The sequence below is a fragment of the Dreissena polymorpha genome, chromosome 10 (genome assembly GCF_020536995.1).
Source record: "Dreissena polymorpha isolate Duluth1 chromosome 10, UMN_Dpol_1.0, whole genome shotgun sequence".
Classification (NCBI taxonomy): Eukaryota; Metazoa; Mollusca; class Bivalvia; order Myida; family Dreissenidae; genus Dreissena; species Dreissena polymorpha.
In genome coordinates, this window is record NC_068364.1 from 57,179,433 (window position 1) to 57,201,263 (window position 21,831).

At 35.7% G+C, this 21,831-nt stretch overlaps 2 protein-coding genes across 5 annotated transcripts in view; one reads left to right on the forward strand and one right to left on the reverse strand.

Annotated features, from left to right (window-relative positions):
• LOC127847259 (paramyosin-like) overlaps positions 1-15,129 on the reverse strand; it is a 71,986-nt gene extending 56,857 nt beyond the window's left edge. For 3 of the 4 annotated variants that reach the window (XR_008033878.1, XR_008033879.1, XR_008033880.1), the window contains exons 1-8: positions 14,840-15,129; positions 11,835-12,043; positions 10,184-10,421; positions 8,784-8,988; positions 7,540-7,669; positions 5,790-6,008; positions 2,789-2,862; positions 2,391-2,480 (exon numbers count right to left, since the gene is read on the reverse strand). Coding sequence is in view for 1 of the 4 variants with exons in the window: in XM_052379053.1 (XP_052235013.1) it covers positions 2,391-2,480; positions 2,789-2,862; positions 5,790-6,008; positions 7,540-7,669; positions 8,784-8,988; positions 10,184-10,421; positions 11,835-12,043; positions 14,840-14,852 (1,178 nt within the window). In the remaining 3 variants the exon portion in view is untranslated. The remainder of the gene's footprint in view (positions 1-2,390; positions 2,481-2,788; positions 2,863-5,789; positions 6,009-7,539; positions 7,670-8,783; positions 8,989-10,183; positions 10,422-11,834; positions 12,044-14,839) is intronic. The other variant, XM_052379053.1, reaches the window with a different exon arrangement.
• Positions 15,130-15,395: 266 nt separating this feature from the next.
• The window catches only part of LOC127847260 (uncharacterized), a 43,372-nt gene continuing 36,936 nt past the window's right edge, over positions 15,396-21,831 (forward strand). Inside the window, exon 1 of the mRNA XM_052379054.1 lies at positions 15,396-15,553. The gene's annotated coding sequence lies outside the window, so the exon portion shown is untranslated. The remainder of the gene's footprint in view (positions 15,554-21,831) is intronic.

Genomic DNA, 21,831 nt, shown 5'->3' on the forward strand with positions numbered 1-21,831 from the left:
TTAGCTCATGAAAATGTATCAAGTAAAAGACTTTGGCTCATGAAACGTTAAAAAGTTCATGATTTTGGCTCATGAACCCTTATCTAGTTAAATACTTTAGCTCATGAAATTGTATCAAGTTAAAGACTTTGGCCCATTAACTATTTTCTAGTTTAAGACTTTGGCTCATGAACCCTTATCAAGTCAAACAATTTGGCTCAACAACCCTTATCCACTTGAAAACTTAATCTCATGAAAACTTATCAAGTTCAATACTTTGGCTCACGTAACTTTGTCAAGTTAAAGACTTTGGCTCATGAACCCTTATCCAGTCAAAGACTTTGGCTCATGAACCCTTATCAAATAAAAGACTTTTGCTTATGAAACCTTATCCAGTTTAAAACTTTGGTTCATGAACCCATATCAAGTTAAAGACTGTGTTTCATAAACCCTGATCTAGTTAAAGACTTTGGCTCATGAACTTTAGCTCATGAACCCTTATCAAGTTAAAGACTTTGGTCATGAAACCTTATCAAGTTAAAGACTTTGGCTCATGAACCCTTATCCAGTAAAAGACTTTGGTTCATGAACCCGTATTAAGTTAAAGACCCTGGGTCATTTACTCTTATCCTGACCAGTTAAATACTTTGGCTCATGAACCCTTATCCAGTTAAATACTTTGGCTAATAAACCCTTATCCAGTTAAAGACTTTTGCTCATGAACCCTTAACCATTTAAAGACTTTGGTTCATGAACCCTTAACAATTTAAAGACTTTGGCTCATGAACCCTTAACTATTTAAAGACTTTGGTTCATGAACCCTTAACAACTTAAAGACTTTGGCTCATGAACCCTTATCAAGTTAAAGACTTTGGGCCATGAATCCTCATCCAGTTAAAGACTTTGACTCATGAACCCTTATCCAGTTAAATACTTTGGCTTATGAAACTTTAACCAGTTAAATTCTTTGGCTTATGAACCCTTATCCAGTTCAAGACCTTGGCTCATGAACACTTATCCAGTCAAATACGTTGGTTTATGAACCCTTATCCAGTTAAATACTTTGGCTTATGAACCATTATCAAGTTAAAAGACTTTGGTCTATGAACCCTTATCCAGTTAGAGACTTTGATTCATGAACCCTTATCAAGTTAAACACTTTGGCTCATGAACCCTTATCAAGTTAACGACTTTGGCTCATGAACCCTAATCTAGTTAAAGACTTTGGCTCATGAACCCTTATCTAGTTAAACACTTTGGCTCATGAACCCTTATCAAGTTAACGACTTTGGCTCATGAACCCTAATCTAGTTAAAGACTTTGGCTCATGAACCCTTATCTAGTTAAAGACTTTGGCTCATGAACCCTTATCAAGTTAAACACTTTGGCTCATGAACCCTTATCAAGTTAACGACTTTGGCTCATGAACCCTAATCTAGTTAAAGACTTTGGCTCATGAACCCTTATCTAGTTAAACACTTTGGCTCATGAACCCTTATCAAGTTAACGACTGTGGCTCATGAACCCTAATCTAGTTAAAGACTTTGGCTCATGAACCCTTATCTAGTTAAAGACTTTGGCTCATGAACCCTTATCTAGTTAAACACTTTGGCTCATGAACCCTTATCAAGTTAACGACTTTGGCTCATGAACCCTAATCTAGTTAAAGACTTTGGCTCATGAACCCTTATCTAGTCATAAGACTTTGGCTCATGAACCCTTATAAAGTTAAACACTTTGGCTCATGAACCCTTATCAAGTTAACGACTTTGGCTCATGAACCCTAATCAAGTTAAAGACTTTGGCTCATGAACCCTTATCGAGTTAAACACTTTGGCTCATGAACCCTTATCAAGTTAAACACTTTGGCTCATGAACCCTTATCAAGTTAAACACTTTGGCTCATGAACCCTTATCGAGTTAAAGACTTTGGCTCATGAACCCTTATCAAGTTAAAGACTTTGGCTCATGGACCCTTATCAAGTTAAACACTTTGGCTCATGAACCCTTATCAAGTTAAAGACTTTGGCTCATGAACCCTTATCAAGTTAAAGACTTTGGCTCATGAACCCTTATCAAGTTAAACACTTTGGCTCATGAACCATTTTAACTTTAAACACTTTGGCTCATGAACCATTTTAACTTTAAAGACTTTGGCTCATGAATCTTTATCAAGTTAAAGACTTTGGCTCATGAACCCTTATCAAGTTAAAGACTTTGGCTCATGAACCATTTTAACTTTAAAGACTTCGGCCCCTCAACCCTTTTCAGGGTGTTTTTTGTGCTTCTGAACACTATTTAAGTTAAAAACAGTGGCTCCAGTACCCTATTTAATTGAAAATCCCTGGCTCTAGTTTGGTATATAACCTTTGGACCCTAATTCTATTTTCAATCATAAGCTCTAGACTTACTCTTCAATGATTTTGCTCGTCTCCTGCAGTAGCAGGCGCCCTTTCTCCACCACCTTGTCACCCGTGTTGATAAACTCTTCCATGGAAGTGCTGAAATGTTATCATGGGAACTAGAATAGGGTGGTTGCTGAGAGACATCAGTTTATAAATGTGTCAATAAAAATACATATTTCCAGGGATTTTTTAAATGTAAACCTCACTGATAAAAATACAAAAACACGCGTATTGACATTCAGGCAATAATAATGATTTTTTCATTAAGTCAAATTTTAAAACAAGACACAATGTAATTGATAAATGTTATTAATGATATGTTGTTATAAAATAACAAATGTAAGCTGTTCTTGTAGTGATCTTTCATTGTATTTATTATGATAAGACAAATTATAAGTACATACGATATGACATTGTGCAAGTCTGCTGCTTCTTCTACCATTGCTTTGAGCTCCTCTGGGGTAGCCACATCACTGGACTGCACAAAATTAGTATATATACTTCCCTGGCTGTCAGAAAATTAATGTATATATACTTCACTGGTATTTAGAAAATTAATGTATATATACTTCACTGGTCTTTAGAAAAGTAATGTTTATATACTTCACTTGCCTTACAGAAATGGGTGAACAACAGAAACTGGCCTTCAAAAATTTCAGGTTAACCAGCCTCAACAATCCAACATTAAATGGCCTTTAGAAATGAGTTTGCAACATCAAATGGCCTTCAAAAATGAGTATGCAACATTAACTGGCCTTCGAAAATGAGTATGCAACATTAACTGGCCTTCAAAAATGAGTATGCAATATTAACTGGCCTTTAAAAATGTGTATGCAACATTAATTGGCCTTCAAAAATGAGTATGCAACATGTACTGGCCTTCGAAAATGAGTATGCAACATTAAAAAATGTGTATAAAACATTAATTGGCCTTCAAAAATGAGTATGCAACCTAAACTGACCTTCAAAAATGAGTATGCAACATTAACTGGCCTTCAAAAATGAGTATGCAACGTAAACTGGCCTTCAAAAATGAGTATGCACCATTAACTGGCCTTCAAAAATGAGTATGCAACATTAACTGGCCTTCCAAAATGAGTATGCAACATTAACTGGCCTTTGAAAATGAGTATGCAACATTAATTGGCCTTCAAAAATGAGTATGCAACATTAACTGGCCTTTGTAAATGAGTATGCAACATTAACTGGCATTCAAAAATGAGTATGCAACATTAACTGGCCTTTGAAAATGAGTATGCATCATTAACTGGCCTTCAAAAATGAGTATGCAACATTAACTGGCCTTCAAAATTGAGTATGCAACATGACTTGGCCTTCAAAAATGAGTATGCAACATTAACTGGCCTTTAAAAATGAGTATGCAACATTACCTGGCCTTCAAAAATGAGTATGCAACATTAACTAGCCTTCAAAAATGAGTATGCAACATTAACTGGCCTTCAAAAATGAGTATGCAATATTAACTTGCCTTTGTAAATGAGTATGTATCATTAAGTGGCCTTCAAAAATTAGTATGCAACATTAACTGGCCTTTGTAAATGAGTATGCAACATTAACTGGCTTTTGTAAATGAGTATGCAACATAAACAGGCATAAAGAAAATTAGTGTGCAACATTAACGGGCCTTCAGATAATGAGTATGAACTGATATCTGGCATTAAGAATATGAGTTTCCTGAATAAACTCAGTAGCACTTGCCCTTTCGCCAAGAGGAGTAAAAGAACAATTAGGCACACAAAAGAGTACATGTTGATCATCCGCCTTGCAAATAAAAAATTATGTGCCCAAATCAGGATGTAAACAAGTGGAAAATTACTTCATGCATTAATTTCAAGAAATAATATGCAATCTGCATAGAAAAGCCTTCATTTGCAATCATTATTTACATTGGATTTCATAGAAATGATCATTGCACACAGTTTGAGACACCATTGCAATCCTGTGATCTGGTGATATTTCTATTTACAAGTACATGTTACATAAAAATAAGCTTTGATTTGTATGTGTAACTATTAGGGATGGCATCGAATACCAATATCGGTATTCGAATGTTCGCAAATTCATTCAATCGAATATTCGAATATTCGCATAAAACGGCTGGATTGATTTTACCTTGTTATGTGTTAATTTCCATTGGTTTGTAAGTTATATCCGTTTGCTAAATACGAGGCTGTTTATTAACGTTGCTATCGAAAAATTGTATCGCTGTCGACTAATACTATGACCGGTACTGTGATCGGGCACAAATAGAATGTAAAACATCGTGTCATAGAATTTTAATTTTTAATGATTCCACAGATTTGTAGCAGACCGCGCATATGTAAAACTAAGTTTACACACATTACACGTTGCGGTCTTCTTATCCACAGACCGTGTAAAGTATTCCATACTGCAGAAGGGGCTGGTGGCATTTTCAGATTTGAATTATGATTCCTTGATGATTGTTTAGTTTATATCATCTGTTACTTTTGAGTAATTCACATTATTTAAATGTCTGTTCAAACTGTGATAACAAAAACTAAATTATTATTCGCAAGTAATTTGAAGCCCTTAATTGGTACCTAATTGACAAACAACAGTTCGGGCCCTTTCTTATAGTAAGTATATTGCATTGTGCGATTTGAGTAATTCACACATTTAAATGGCTGTACATACTGTGATCACAATACTTAATTAATATTCGCCAGTCAATTGAAACCGTTAATTGGCACCCCATTGGCAAACAACAGTCGGGGCCTTTCTTAGAGCGTGTATATTGCATTGCGCAATCAACACTGATACGGGCCGCGTTATCAGTTTGACACGAAGAACGTCACGTCAAACATGTTACTCCCAGGTGGCTTCGGTTGCTTTTTAGTAAGCGGTTCGCAGGTCATTAAATATTGGTGAAATTACGTTTGAATAAAAATGCGAATTTGCGAATATCATTTTTATTATTCGAATGCTGACCATTCAATCGAATATTCGAATATTCGAATAATTTTGCCATCCCTAGTAACTATAAACAATGTCTTAATTGAAAAATATTAATTAAACTATTAGAAAGGGCCAAGGACATTAAAGAACAAGAGATGAATTTGTCAGAAACACAATGCCCCCTAATGCGCCGCTTTGAATTATTTTTTTTAACATTTGACCTTGAAGGATGACCTTGATCTTGACCTCTCACCACTCAAAATGTGCAGCTCCATGAGATACACATGCATGCCAAATATCAAGTTGCTACATTCAATATTGCAAAAGTTATGAAGAAGGTTAAAGTTTTGGTTAAAGTTTCAGGACACACACACGGACACATAAAATGACAGACAGGCCAAAAACCATATACATGTACCCCCCGATCTTTCGATCTGGGGGCATAAAAATAATATCATTAAAAGCTACCATATTGAGATTGTCTTGAAGCCAGTAGTTCACTTCCATGATCATTTGTTTCTTGTTTACGGCATTCTCCGCAAAACCATCGACTCGCTCTAGAAGCTGATTTCTCTCCTGCATTTTCTCCCACATGGCGCGGGTGTTGAAGGCCGAGGTGAAGGTCGGTGTCTGGACCACACTAGGATCCTCATCGGGGTTGTCAGCCATGTCTACATCCTCCAGGCTCTGGCAAGGATGGGTAGATAGAGGATATAAGACACACTCTTGGAAAAAAGGGTCTTAATGCAGGTGCCTGAACCCTTTCCCTCATAAGAAGCAAAGTAAAAATGGCTTTTGCAACCAGCATAAAACTAGAACAGCCTGCAAGAAACGTGCGGTCTGTTCAGGTCTTATGCTGCTCAACAGTATTTTAGGGTTGGAAATGAAGCCTTTACAACTTGAACCTAGTAAGAAATGTCTTTAATTAAATGTAACTTTGTAAGGGACTACAAATGTTTCAAAATACATATATAAGTGGTAAAGGGTTAAACAATTTGGCTCCTGAACGCTATTAAAGACAATTGTGTTTGCTTCTGAACCCTTTTCAAAGTAAAGATGCATATAGGTTTATAGTCTGATATTGATAACATGATGACATCTTCAGCAGACTTTCACATTCACCACCTGATCAATGGGATATACAGCCACGGCACCTTGGCTTATTGCCTTCACAAGGACCATTTTACACCTGAGTGGAGAGGAGCAAGCATGGTATGAGGTTTTGGCCATACAAATTCCAGGGATCTGAATGGGATTCAAATAAGGGACCTAGCAATTCCTGGTCCAGCATCACACCACAACACTACTTTTCCCACACAGAGGATATGAGACACAGTCTGTGAAAACTGGGCTTAATACATGTGCATGAAGTGTTGACCAAGATTTGCCTGTGCAGTCCTCACGGGCTGTTCAGGGTTGACACTTTCTGCCTAAACTGGATGTTTGTTTAAAAAGGACATTCTTTAAAACAAACAATTCCATGAAAATCGAAAGTGTCATCGATGACCAATATTTCATGAGACTGTATGCACCTGTAAATATGTTATATAATATATATATACTATAAATCCTTGTTTCTAACTCAAGAGGATATATCAAAATAATCAGAAAAGTAAACAAGAATTAACATAATAAGTAATATAATTAATTTGGGGCTATTATTACTTAAAGATTTTGTCAACATATGTCAAGTTAATATGTCACAATGGAAAAACATGTGCATATTGTAATTTGTCAAGGACTTTGTTTTCTTACACCAGTGAATTTTTGCTTTATATTTGAAAGCCTGTGCCTCTTGAATTTATAAAAAATGTGAGATAAAACAGGAAATTTGAAAAAAAACAACAATATTAGTATGATAATAAATAACACAATATAATATGACAATTACATTTATTTGTAGGTGCATGTTTAACTGCATCTTTACATTTATATTATCAAGAGCTATTGAATTATATTTCTGTATAATAAACTCAACAAACCAATTATTGAGTTAATTGAAAACATCAAGCATCTTCAGCGGGAATTCTTTTACTGATTTTTTGGGGAAAAAATGTTTATTTTGCAATTGGGAAACAGCATGCAAGAGGCTGTTTTTTTGGGAAAACAAATCACTGAATTGAGCAGTAAAAGATGCAATAAATATCACTCATGGCATCTCAAATCAAGCAACAGACATAATTTCGGACAAAAAAAACAACAACAACATTTAACGTACCTTTTGTACACGCTGTTTTATGGCCGTGAGCTCTGCTTTAATGTCGTCCTCCTTTCGTTGACGTATCCGTTTCTGTAGCTCTGCCAGCACCTCCATGACCTCGCCGTTGCTGTACATCGATGAGGAGGACCTGCCCATAGAAACATGCCAGGGGTCTCCATAGAAACATGCCAGGGGTCCTCATAGAAACTTGCCAGGGGTCTCCATAGAAACATGCCAGGGGTCCTCATAGAAACATGCCAGGGGTCCCATAGAAACATGCCAGGGGTCTTATATACAAATCTAAGTTGTTGTTTCGACATTATTTTTTTAATTATATAAGTTATTCCCATGAAAAATATACGACCAAGTTTTGACTCCAAACAAAAGGTCTATACAACTTTTGTCTCTGGTGTTTTGCTTAAAAAGTTGCCCCTAACACAGATTTGTTGTTGTTTTTGTACAGAAGTACATAAATTCCCTTGCTTTATGCAACTAAACACATACATAGGTGTTGGGTCAAACTGAATCATGTGGAGTCCTTATTTTAAAAACAATTACCTTAAGTACACAAATATACTAAAGGACAATAACTATACAAATACAGTTTCAAAGGGATAACTCTATTAGTTTTTAAGATGTAATTTGGACAAAATTTAAATGCAAAAATAACATCCCCGGAAACCCAATATGATGTCAAAAATTGATGTGCTTGGAAAAGTTTTTGCTGAATTTTGGTAGGGTAAATAAATCCAGTTCCATAATTGTTTAAAGGCATGTTTGAATTAAAATATATTTTGGTATATGCAAAGGAGGTATTATCATGTATGTTTGAAAAATCCTGGTTATTATTATCAGGATTTATTGAAATATGGCTATTTGAAGTTGATGATGCAGGGATTTGTCCCCTGTTTAGCACTTTATTTACAAATTTCTTTAAAGGTATGCCAGTGAAAAAAGTTTTTGCAACGAACATGATATCTACCAATGTCCCTGAGTAACATATCCGCCATAGTTTCTTACAAAAATTCGTATTGGTGGAGAAATTTGACTTAACATTCAACATGTTGAGGAAAAAATGATATGACCCGGTGCAGTGCCATTAAAGGTGTCAAGATATGAGAGCAGTGCAGTTCATTTATTATGCCCTATCTGATGCAATTTACAGTTTAACAGTTGAAACCTTGTAGGATTTATTTGTTATTCCTTGTAAAATACTCTAACTTCTAAATGCTAAAAACAGACATCCCATTCTTGACACTTACCTCCTGCGAGTTAGAAGACTGTGAGGGTAAAAGCCAACATCACAGCGGAGATCAGGGGACATTAATTCGGCTAACCCTAAAATGTTGTTTACTTTCATGAAGGGGCTTAAGGGGCTGGACCCACTGCTCATCATGCTGGCCATTTCAAACGGGTCCATCCTAAGTTGAGACTTGAAGTCAATCTTGTCCCAGGGGCTGCTCTTTGCTGAAACATAGTTAACCCTTTACCACATTGTGACCTTTTGTGACGCATTGGTAGTCAATTAGAAAGTTAAATTTTATTAAAGACCTTTCTTCCTAGATTCAAATTTTAAAAGCTTCATTTGCAAACCTTAGATACTGATGAGCAGCAAACAGCATAAAGCCTGAACAGACTGCGAGTTACTCACAGGCTGTCATGGTTTTATGCTTGTTGAAAAAGCCATTTTCACTTTGCTTTTTATGGGGGAAAGGGTTCAAAGGGTTGAAATAGCAAATATTTTCAATAAAGAAAACTGCAGAACAGGTTGATAGGATATTTTACCCATAACCAGTTAGATAAGCACTTTGACGAAATGTTGTCCTTTAGAAAATCAAAGTCAATATAAGGCCTATCTTGCTAGATTCAAATTTGAAAGTGTTTATTTCCAATCATAAGGTACAGATCAGCAGCATACAGCATTAAACCATAACAGACTTTGAGTTAATCTCAGGCTGTTCTGGTTTTATGCTGTTTGCATACAGTCATTTTTACTTTGCTATTGGTGGAGAAAGGTTTAAAAGGAGTATGATTTGAGAAACAATTTTGCATAAGGAAACACAAGATGTGTTTGTGAAACACTATGTCCCCATATATTTGACCTTTGACCTTGAAGGATGACCTTGACCTCTCACCACTCGAAATGTGCAGCTTCATGAGATACACTTGCATGCCAAATATCAAGTTGCTGTCTTCAACATTGCAAAAAGGTACATTAAATGAGCAATTTTGACCCATATATTTGACCTATGACCTTGAAGGATGACCTTGACCTTTCACCACTCAAAATGTGCAGCTCCATGAGATACACATGCAAGCCAAATATGAAGTTGCTATCTTCAATATTGCAAAAGTTATCGCAAATGTTAGAGTTGGCGCAAACAAACAAAGCAACAAACTAACAGACAGAGCAAAATCAATATGTCCCCCACTATAGTGATGGGGGACGTAATAAGTGTTCCAATGTGATTGGATTACCAACCTTGGATTACTGTACCAGTCAACTGCAAATATTTTTTATTAAATTTATGAACCATTTGTAAAGCATTATAAACATTTTAAAGGATTCTTTTTAATCTATTTAGTTTCCCAATACTATGGGAAATCATGGTTCACCAAATGAAGGGAGACCACTATGGGTATGTTATCCAGACACAGTTACCTGGCTTTGATTTCTCATTCCGTCCCAGTGGTTTTATTGTTTCCCTTTGAATCTTGACTTCCACCTGTGGTCTTGCCTGCGCAAGATCTGGAAAATGGGTTGTTGTAGATGGCGCCTCAGTGATATTTTCCACATGTGTTTTGACTGTTGGAAACGCATCAATGTCTGAGATAGACTTTGCTTCAAGGGACATCTTTCTCGACTTTTGTTTTTGGCCTCGCTGAACAATGCTTTCCTCCTAAACATAAAACAAACATTATGCTAACATGTTACTAGCTGTTTCCTATTGTAAAAAGTAACAGTTGTTCCCAAAAATCTGACCAAAATTTCCCAAACTATGGTAAACATTTCCAATCAACTCAATAAGATTAGAAATGTTACGCGGCGGTGAATGCATAACACAAGTGCAAACGCACAAAGTAGAGTTGTCATTGAATTACAACAGACTTGACGTTGTTAAGAGTAACTCGCAGTCTGTTCAGGTTTTATGCTGTTTGCTGCTCATCAGTATCTAAATGTTGGAAATGAAGCCTTAAAAGGTCTTAAATAAAATAAAACTTTCTAAGGGACTACAAATGGAGCAAAATACATATCTAAGTGGAAAAGGATTAAATAACTTATTTAAAATAAGTTTCTAAGTGGTAAATGGTTTATAACGTATCTAAGTGGTAAAAGGTCAACTGGTGGCTCACAGCCCGGCTATTGTCTAAAAAAACTAATTCTAAAACTGCATGCACGTGTAAGGATATTTACTAAAATCATTATCTTTATCATAAGAATGAATTCAAGCAACCCTTTATTATATCAATGTTTTAATGCAGTTAAACATGCACTTATAAACAATTGGAATACTATTATTGATATGCATATTAAAATAATGTATCATTTTTTCAAAACTTCATGGTCTATCACGCAATTTTTTTTTAAATTTGAAGCAAAATAATTCACTTGATTAACTTGATATGCCACGCATGTCCCTTTATGGAGCTGGACAGGCCAAATTAGGTCAAGATTAAGGTTAGGTTGGATAATTTAGTTTAACCCTTTACTAATTTGATACATTTTTGACACATTTAGTCCCTTAGAAAGCTGATTTAAATAAATAACTTTCTTACTAAATTTAATTTTTAAAGGCTTTATTTTCAACCCTTGGTGACCAAATAGCAGCAAACAGCATAAAACCTGAAAATACTGCGAGTAAATAAAAAAACATGTTGGGTTTACTTGGATTTATATGAACATGAAAGAGCCACAAATAAAAGGGCGGGACATTTTTTTAGGGGTTGGAGCAAGAAAAGGAAGGGGTGGCACATATTTTAAAAGGGAAGGGCGAATCAGTGATGACACTTTGAACTTTTATGACATTTTTCGTTTAAATGAAGTCTCTCGTTAGCAAAAATCCAATTTAGGCGGAAAGTGTCTCACTGATAAGCCTGTGCGGACTGCACAGGCTAATCTGGGACGACACTTTACCCACATGCATAATATCTATTTTTCTCAGAACGCGACTCATAATTATAATCTATACATTCATTACAATGCATACTCACTAATAGTTAAACTGACATCTGAACAGTAAATGTATACTTGAACATTTGGTAATGTCTAAAGATATTTTGTACTAAAAAAAAAATGAAAACAAACTAACTACCTGGGTGCCTAAGGACATGGAAATGCGTTTCTTACTGGGTAAGAAATTACTGGATGGCCTCCTGGCCAAATTTGTAGGTAATTGCTTATCAACTGGCACACGGGTGTTTGAAGAAGGTGCCATGGGCACAGTGGGAACAAGGGGTTGGTTAATTGCGAACGCTACCGACTTCTTTCTCTGCTCCGTGTATGGAGACTCTCCAACCTTCCCTAAATTTGAGAAGAGACAATAAGAGAACATAACTAAATATTTGTCCAATCCCTTTTTTTTTATAGAAAAACCATTAAGATAATATAATTATGCATCTATGCTATTCTTCTCACATCAAATAATTCTGTCACTTTCAAATTTTTCCATCATTTTTTATCCAAATCTCCATAAATTGGCATGGAATCGAGAAATCACGTAAAATTATGCGGCGGCTGGTGATTTCACTGTTACTAACAATCTAGAGGACGGCTACTTTTCCCCAAAATATTAATGCCAAGCGCAAACAAGAGATGTGTTTTGTCACAAACAAAATGTCCCCTACTGCGCCGCTTTGATTTAAATATTTTTGTTTTGATTATATAGTAGCAGCCATTGTGGTGGTGGTGGCGGTGGTGGTGGTGGCGGTGGTGGTAGTGGTGGTGGTGGTGCATTTGATACAATGCATTACAAAAATGCAGTTAGCCTTACATTTGGTAAAATTTAAATAAATTACAAGGGAGGCAAATGCTGTAACAAAATGAACATGCATAAACGGTAGTTGTTTCCCTTGTTTGAACCATGCTAAATCCTTAAAATGCCTATTTCCAGTAACTGTGACCTTCACCTGTGACCTTGACCTTTGACCTAGTGACCTCAAAATCAATAGGGGTCATCTGCGAGTCATGATCAATGTACCTATGAAGTTTCATGATCCTAGGCCCAAGCGTTATTGAGTTATCATCTGACAACCACCTGGTGGACAGACCGACCGACATGAGCAAAGCAATATACCCCCTCTTTTTCGAAGGGGAGCATAAAAATATTGCTTCCAATGTAAAAATGAGCTGTACCTGTCAAATGATAAATATAAATTATTTCCCTTTAAAGCTTGTTACTTCCCTTGTATTTGTTTTTTTTACCTTTGACCTTAAAGGATGACCTTGACCTTTCACCACTCAAAATGTGCAGCTCAATGAGATACACATGCATGCCAAATATCAAGATGCTATTTTCAATATTGCAGAATTTATCGCAAAACTTTAACCAAGGTTAAATTTTGGGACAGACAGGCAGGCAGACAGGCAGGCAGGCAATCAGCCAGGCAGACAGACCAAAAACCATATACCCCCGATCATTTAAATCGGGGGCATAAAAAGCCATTTTTAGTGCTTAGTCGCTGGCTACTTTGAAAATCTAATTGGTTACGAACACTTTTTATGGAGAATACTGTTATGTACAACCAGCTGCATAAAGAGGGATCACATATTGGCATACAAAAAACATCAACAAATTATAAAGTTCAGGGCCCTTGCTACACTTTGGGGGAGGGGCCCTTAGAGGGGGGAATTTCGCGTCGTTTTGGGCGACAAAGGGAATTCTAGAAGATCTTTTCACCAACCATTCAACACTTTAAATATAAACAATTGCTATATTTTAATGTTATTTACATAAATATACATTACAGTAAAAATAAAACGGCCCCAAAATCGGCTGAACAAGGGCCCTGAAGTTGTATGATAGATGTATTTTTAGATATTCAAATAAAAAAAATATATTTTATTAATTTAGATATTCAAATGAAATTTACATAAATAAAATGGATGTAGCTCAATTATTTATCCGACATTAGAGAGTCCAGAGCTTCAGATATGGCATGTTCTTAGAAGATTATGCATGAACCGTGCTGTGTGAAAAGGGGGTTAAATGCATGTGAGTAAAGTGTCCTCTCAGATAAGCCTGTGCAGTCCACACAGGCTAAACAGGGACAATAATTTCCGCTTTTTTGGTATTTATCGTTCACAGAAAGTCTCTTCTTAGCAAAAACCCAGTTTAAGTGGCAAGTGTCACCCCTGATTAGCCTGTGCGAACTGCACATGCTAATCTGGGACAAAACTTTACGCACATGGACTAAAGCCCCTTTTTCACAGAGCACACTTGTATTTATTTGCACTTAATTAAAGCAGGAGATTAGCCAGCATACCCACATCTGTCAGTCAAATACTGCTATATTATATAAAGAACATTTTTTTCTGAACAAGTGGAGACACTGGTTACCATTAGACTTTATGTTTTTCATTTTTCATCTAATTACTACAGTAGATTGCAGGAGATTGAGTTTGAAGCAAAAAATTACCAGAGTGAACCAATATTTAAAGGACTTTTTTCATGGAGTTTCATATTTTAAAACATATTATGAAATTAAGTTGCTAACAAATCTGCAATATTTGCAATAGTTTCAAATAATAATAATACCAAGCAAAAATATCAAATAAAAAAGTACTGCCCTCGAATATGAACCCTGGGCCCCAGAGTTTGAACACTGGACCTCTTGAAGCATAAGTGAATGCCATCCCACTACACATGGAAGGCATTTGATGTGGAACTTCGAAGGGTAGTTTAAATATTATGTCAGGAAAACCTGCTTGTATTGAATAGTTGGTGACAAGCATTACAAACACTTTACTTTTTGTCTATTTGGACTGATGATTATAAATAACCAAACATTAAAAAATGGCTAGTTATTATTTTTGTGTGTTGGAATTCGGTTCGAATTTATGAGAATTTGTTGTACGTGTTGTTTTGCATAAATGTGAGTCCCTTTAGAAAGCCCCTCTATACGTGCACATGTCAAGTTATTTTACGCACATGCATTAAACCCCCTTTGTACAAAGCACGTCTCATGTATTGACTGTGGTCTGTAGCAATATATTGTCAAGAGTGCAAGTTAAAGTTGAATCGAACATAAAACATTTCCAATTAAAGACTTGTTTTTTTAAATAAGGAATAATTGTAGAAAAATATTGCTTTAATTATACCATCAGATTCCATTTGTTTGATGCTTCATTGTTTCAGTACATCTTGCAGACGACAGACGGCACATGCGGTTGCTAATCAATAACGTCATAACGTAAACATCACAATGACCTTTAACCTTTACCGTCTCTTTGCTCAAAATATACTATTTTGCGTCTGAAAATGTACACTGATTACTGCAATAGTGACATATTCATCATTTGAATTAAATTATGTACGCTTAATTATTGGACACAGCATTAAAAGAAAGAAATTATATATTTCATTATTGATTTTCCATCAGCTTTTCTTCATTGCGAAAGAAAGTAGTACGACAGTTAGTGAGGTTGAACATAACTTTGCAGACTAAAACCTATACAGTATGGTTGTAAAGAGCAGCATAAAATTTAAAACATTGATGTTTTATCATTTATTTGATAAATTTCATAGTCTTTATGCTGTAATGAATATATTTCTTATCGGATAATATCACGTTCTAAATTAGAATATTGCATAAACAATACAAATAAATGGAACTATTTTTGTGCGAATGCGAACAAAGAAATTAGTCACTAGCTTATCTGATCGACGAGTGTCGGCTCTTTGAAGAATGCGACTGGAGCATGTCCGTTAATTCGGCTTAGCATAATAACCGTGTACAATATGGTAATCTGTCAGTGGGGAGTAAATCATCTGTGAACTGATTACCGATTCGACCCATTAAATTCGGGTTAAAGGTAAGTAATTAGCAGTCATTTATTTTAAAGACAGATAAAGGGATTGAATGTGTTTACACGATTCTGTGAAGTAAATACGACTCGCCATTGGTTGACAATATGGGTTATAAATAAAATGTGTAGTGTGTTAACACGCGTTGATAGAACTTACTTTCGCTTCAATATTGTGTATGATTCTATAAAATGTAAATCTTGTTTGATATGCACGATTTGATATAATTCGTTTATTTGGTTGGCTTCGTAAATGGAAGATAAGTTAAATTTAAGATTTATGAAAACGAAATAAACGTACGGTATTCTAGTCTTATATGGTGTAATCTGTCCCATTCTATAAATTGAATTGTTTTAGTTTGAGCATTTCATGGTAGATAACTAATTAGTTAGACTTTGAATTAATTGATATAGTTTAAGCCTTTTTTTAAGATGGAAGTTTAAAAGTAATTAACTTTATCACTTACAGTCCCTGGGCTTGTATCGGACACATGTTTTTTTTCGGACGACGCAAGAAACGCCTAAATACACGTATCAATTGGCTGTTATAAACTCCTTAAGTCTCCTTTGGTAGTTGTTTACCTCATAAACAAAAACAATAATTGCGATTTGTAAAAGGCTGTTTGATTGGTTTACCATATGTACATTTGTTTCTACAATTTTGACTGGAAGAGATGAATTTTCTGAGAGTGGCGTCCCTTCCGTGACCTGTTGGAAGAGCGTTGTGGCGCGAAAAATCAAAAGGTCAAGTTTTAAGAAATCTATTTAGTCGGTATGATGAATTGCATATAAAGTGTATTTAACTTGTAATGTGTTTTATTGTTTTTCAAAGTGAATTAAATATTGTAATAGTAAAGAAAATTTGATAAATTGTCATAAATATAGAAAAATAAGTGTCTGAATATCCCCTGGTGTAATTTTATTTAAGTTTTGTCGCCGGGGTTTATCAGACACATATTCCAAATTTATTAAACTGAGGTTTACGAAAAGTTTCTATGGTCTGGATGTTTTATCAGACGGGTCAGGTGCATTTAAACAACAATTGTAGGCCTTCTCCGTACTTTCTGTCATGTTTCTCTTCTTTTTCTGTTGTGTATGAAGTCTGGAAATATAATTCTGGCACTGAACAATGAAGAAATTGGCATTAAAAGACACTGCAATAGAAAACATTTCTACACCATTAAACTTTAAGAAAACTTGTATGACCATAAATGGTGTTTTGACCACCCTTTGTTGGCCACGCTGTATATTACGATGAAATATCTCGTTAGAAAGTATAAGACTGTTGAGGAGGTTGTCATGAAAATGTAGATGAAATGGAACAGCGATAAAATAAGAGCAAATAAAGATGAGATTGCAACAGACAGCCATGTTTTTCTAGTCAATAAAGTTATGGATTTACTCACTGACTAAGAAAGAAATAATTTAATCAACATCTCAGATGAAATTAGAATGTTTTCTTTATAGAATCTAGTGTCTTGCTTGTCAACACAAACTGGTTTCGACACATATATACCATTTATTGCAGGGCATTTATTTTAGACGATAAATGAAATAAAAAAGGTTTCTTTCTTATGATAAAAATGAATATTCATTTTTATAGCATTAGTAAAAGAAAATTAAAGTCATCAATCGTACATGTATATAATGTGTTTTATACGAATTATAGAAAGACTTAGTTACCTTTTTATGCCCCCCTTCGAAGAAGAGGGGGTATATTGTTTTGCACATGTCGGTCCATCCATCCGTATATCCGTCCACCAGATGGTTTCCGGATAATAACTCAAGAACGCTTACTCCTAGGATCATGAAACTTCATAGGTAATGTGATCACGACAGGCAGATGACCCCTATTAATTTTGAGGTCACTAGGTCAAAGGTCAAGGTCACAGTGACTCGTTCTTGGATGCAGTTTAGGACCACATTTGCAGATAACATTATGTACTGGTGTGGTGGGGTCTCCATCCCCACCAGATGGTTTAAGGATGATAACACAAGAACGCTTTGCCTAGGATCATTAAACATCATAGGTACATTGCTCACGACAGGCAGATGACCCCTATTAATTTTGAGGTCACTTGGTCGAAGGTCAAGAACACAGTGACTTGTTCTTGGATGCAGTTTAGGACCACATTTGCAGATTATATTATGTACTGGTGTGATGGGATCTCAGTCCCCACCAGATGGTTTTTGGATGATAACTTAAGAACGCTTGTGCCTAGGTTCATGAAAGTACATTGATCTTGACTCGCAGATGACCCCTATCGATTTTCAGGTCACTAGGTCAAAGGTCAAGGTCACAGTGACTCGAAACAGTTAAATGGTTTCTGGATGATAACTCAAGAATGCTTGCGCCAAGGATCATGTAACTTCATAGGTACATTGATCTTGACTGGCAGATGACCCCTATTGATTTTCAGGTCACTAGGTCAAAGGTCAAAGTCACAGTGACTCGAAACAGTAAAATGGTTTATTGATGATAATTCAAGAATGCTTACGCCTAGGATCATGAAACTTCATAGGTACATTGATCATGACTGGCAGATGACCCCTCAGGGTTCGACACTAAGGCACGTCCGACAGACATTGTCTAGTAAGATCGGTGGTCGGGCTTGTAAAAATGCGGGCTAGCTTGTCTGACTGGTCGTACATAAAAAATCTCTACTGATTCATATAACTGTAACTTACTGCTGTGAAAACCTTTATTTTTAATGTGTAAAATTACTCTTGTATCTGTTATTTACATTAAAACAAAACTAGTGTATTTAAATAAAGGCGGAGCATTCATATGATTCATTGCTATTTTTAGACGGAAAGGAGTGCTTCCTGCAGAAATTGCTTGTTTCCATTGGTCAAGTTGTCATGAATATTAATGATTTTCTGCAGTGTCTTAAAACGGTAGAGCATGATTTTACGACTTCTAACGAAAATTGGTATCGTCAATGCAGCGCTATAGATAACTTTTGGGGTATATTGGGTAATCACCCCCTGTTTTTGACAACAATAGGGCTTTTGTAAATTCAATAGAGTTTTAGCAAAAAAAATCACCCCCTACTTTTGAGCTAAATTGGGTTTTTCACCCCCGTTTTTTTTACTCAATTGGGTAATTTAGGGAATGACATATATAATATAATAAACATCTACTAAGGTTAGGTTAGTAGGTTACTATATTATTTATTCAAATGGAATTCAAAAAGGTACCTGTACATAACAGCAAACAATTACTGAATTTCTGATCAAAGTCTGGTCCTTAAATTTCAAATAGTTTTTAAATAGGGTGAAATAAGTAATTAACATTTATACCTCAAAATCATTGCTGCTTTACTTCTGTTGCACAGACTGGGTGCAGTATGCAAATATCAACTTTTTTTCTGACTCATCAACATCAACACATTCTAACCAGGGATATGACTTTTTCCACTTTTGACAGGTTTTTTCAATCACGGACTTTCTGTCATGTTTTTGGATGTCATCTCGCTACTTTCAACTGCTACATACACTGTTTCTAACAAATTGATAACACGAATGATTCGGCACATATTCGCGTGTGCCTACTTGGTTGGAAAAATTTTGCGATCGACATATATTTAGCACAACAATCGCGGACGTCTTTCGACCTCGCTTAGACATTTTTATTACGCACCGTTATAGAAACTGAAAGTACAGAAGCTTTACAAAAACATGCATGTCGTAAATATTTTGGTCAGACGCTTAATGTGCTATGAAATTTAGTCCGCATGGCGTTTGAATAAATCCGACTGTTTTGCTCCTCCGTTTGTGTAACGACTCTCTTTTTGCGTCTACGAGTGGCCACTCTGATTATTTCAGAAAATGAAAGTAGAAATCGGACTGGTCTAAGAATAATTACAATAATACCCAAAGATTGATAACCGCTGGAAAGACTGCCGTCTTTTCTTCACAGGACGGCATATAACTATCCGGTACATTTTTGTACGGAAAATAACCAGTCTTAAAATACGCCCGGTGTTCGTAAGAATTGCGTTTCGTGACGCAAGGTTTTTTACGGGAATTACGTTATTATATTTGTATTTGCGTTTTTGTACGCTTTATTTTGAATTTAATTACGTTTTTGGTTATTTTAATTGCGTAATAACGCAAATACGCTTGTTATCTATAGCGCTGGTCAATGTAAACATTTTTGCATAGCAGACAAGAGAATTTAATTTAAAGAATGGCTTTGTTCAAGTTCGGATTTTCGTCCGACAAATCAGTTAATAAAAAAGAATCCGACGCTTAAACTGACACGAACTGTAAATATGAAGAAACACGAAAACGTCAATTTTATATTACATGTAGATGGAAAATCAAGTCAGTTCCCATGGCTTGAATTTGACGGAGAAAAGCAAAAAAATAATTTATTTTATTGTTTTACTCTATGCATCAAAAAAAAATCTGGTGTTAACTGATTATTTACTGATAAATCCTGATTAAACAGTTACATGACACAATTGTGTTCATTTGCTATGTCATTTGTGGTCTAGTAGACATCAGGTTCGGGCTAGTACATTTTAAGAGGAGCTGGTCCGACGGTCTTGCTGTAATAAAAGTTAATGTCGAACCCTGCCCCTATTGATTTTCAGGTCACTAGATCAAAGGTCAAGGTCACAGTGCAGGGCCCTCAATCTATTAAATCTGCCGCCGAAATTCGGCGGCAGTCCCCCACCTGAAAAGTATACTATTTTCCACTTTCAGGGGGAAAAATTCCCCCCCCCCCCCAAAAAAAATTATTTTTTAATAGAAAGACGTGGCTCATGATTATTATATCTCAATTCTATTTCAATTTAATCTTTTCAAACATACTAAATTATAAAAAATGCAATGAATATAGTGCAAACATGTACAAATGTAATAATGAGAAAGTAAGTAAAAAAATCCCCAAAAAAGGAAAACGCTGCGAAAATTCCCCCTCCTAAGGGCTGCGGACCCCTTCCCCCAAAGTAGTGTGAGGGCGCTGCAGTGACAAAAAATATAATCACACAATGGCTGCCACTACAACTGACAGCCCATATGGGGGGCATGCATGTTTTACAAACAGCCCTTGTTAATTATTAAAAGAACAGTTCCTTACAATCACTGACTCTGTGACCCTCTTGTCCCTACACTCTCTACTTTCTTGGGTACTCAGTAGCAGCTATTTATTTCAATACATTAATATATGTTTTGCGGTTTGAAAATTGTATATACCTCATATGCTCTGGCCATGACCCTCCTCTTTTGCAATCCGATCTCATATCGTCGAGCCAAAATATAACAATGGAACTTAAATGGAGCGAGGCATATACAATTCTCATTTTTTCGCCATGTTCAGCACATATTGTATTTTTCCAACGATACAGGTCTCTCTGGTTATTGCTGCACCCAACTACGACACATTGTCTGCCCCTACAGTTTTCGTAAGGCATAGCGGCTGGATAAGTTTTCGTGATTTCGGCGATACTGACTTAGGAACACCGTAATGGCGGAAAAGGATAGGTTCAGGGGAAACCACTTTGCCGACTTAATTTCTGGCATCGTCTATAAGACTTAATTTTGCATTTATCCAATTCTGAATGAAACTGAACGTTGTTTTGTCAGTAAAAAAAGTGTCCTGTCCGATCAACCCCTTGAAAAAATAGTCATCCAATAAACCCTTTTTGATGTCCAATACAAGCCAGGAAGTGTCCGATCGATCCATCCCTAGAGTGCACCGACATATATTTTAATGTAAATTGTTCGTTTAATGTCTCGGTTATTATCAGACAAGTTATTTATTATTTTTCAAACAGTACCACTTTTAAAACCAAAAGTAGGATTTCTAGACGTATAGGTCCATTTCAGCTATCCTGATTATTTTTAAGTTTTCAAGCGCAAAAAAGAAGGATTTCTACATTGTAACCACCAGATATATTCTAATTGGCATAGATAAAATTTAATCTACAGCCTAGTTAGCAAGTTATTTATTATTTTTCCAACGGTACCGCTTTTAAACCTGAAAGTAGGATTTCTATAGGTATATATCCATTTCGACAAACTTAATTATTTTTTAAGTTTTAAAACGCAAAAAAGACGGATTTTTACCTTGTAACCACCAGATATATATATGTATTCTATTTGGCATAGATAAAATTAAATCTATGGCCTAGTTAGCAATTAATTCATTATTTTTCAAACGGTACCTACCACTTTTAAAACAGAAAGTAGGATTTCTTCACGTATACGTCCATTTCGAGAAACGCGATTATTTTTAAGTTTTAAAGCGCAAAAAAGACGGATTTCTTCCTTTTTAC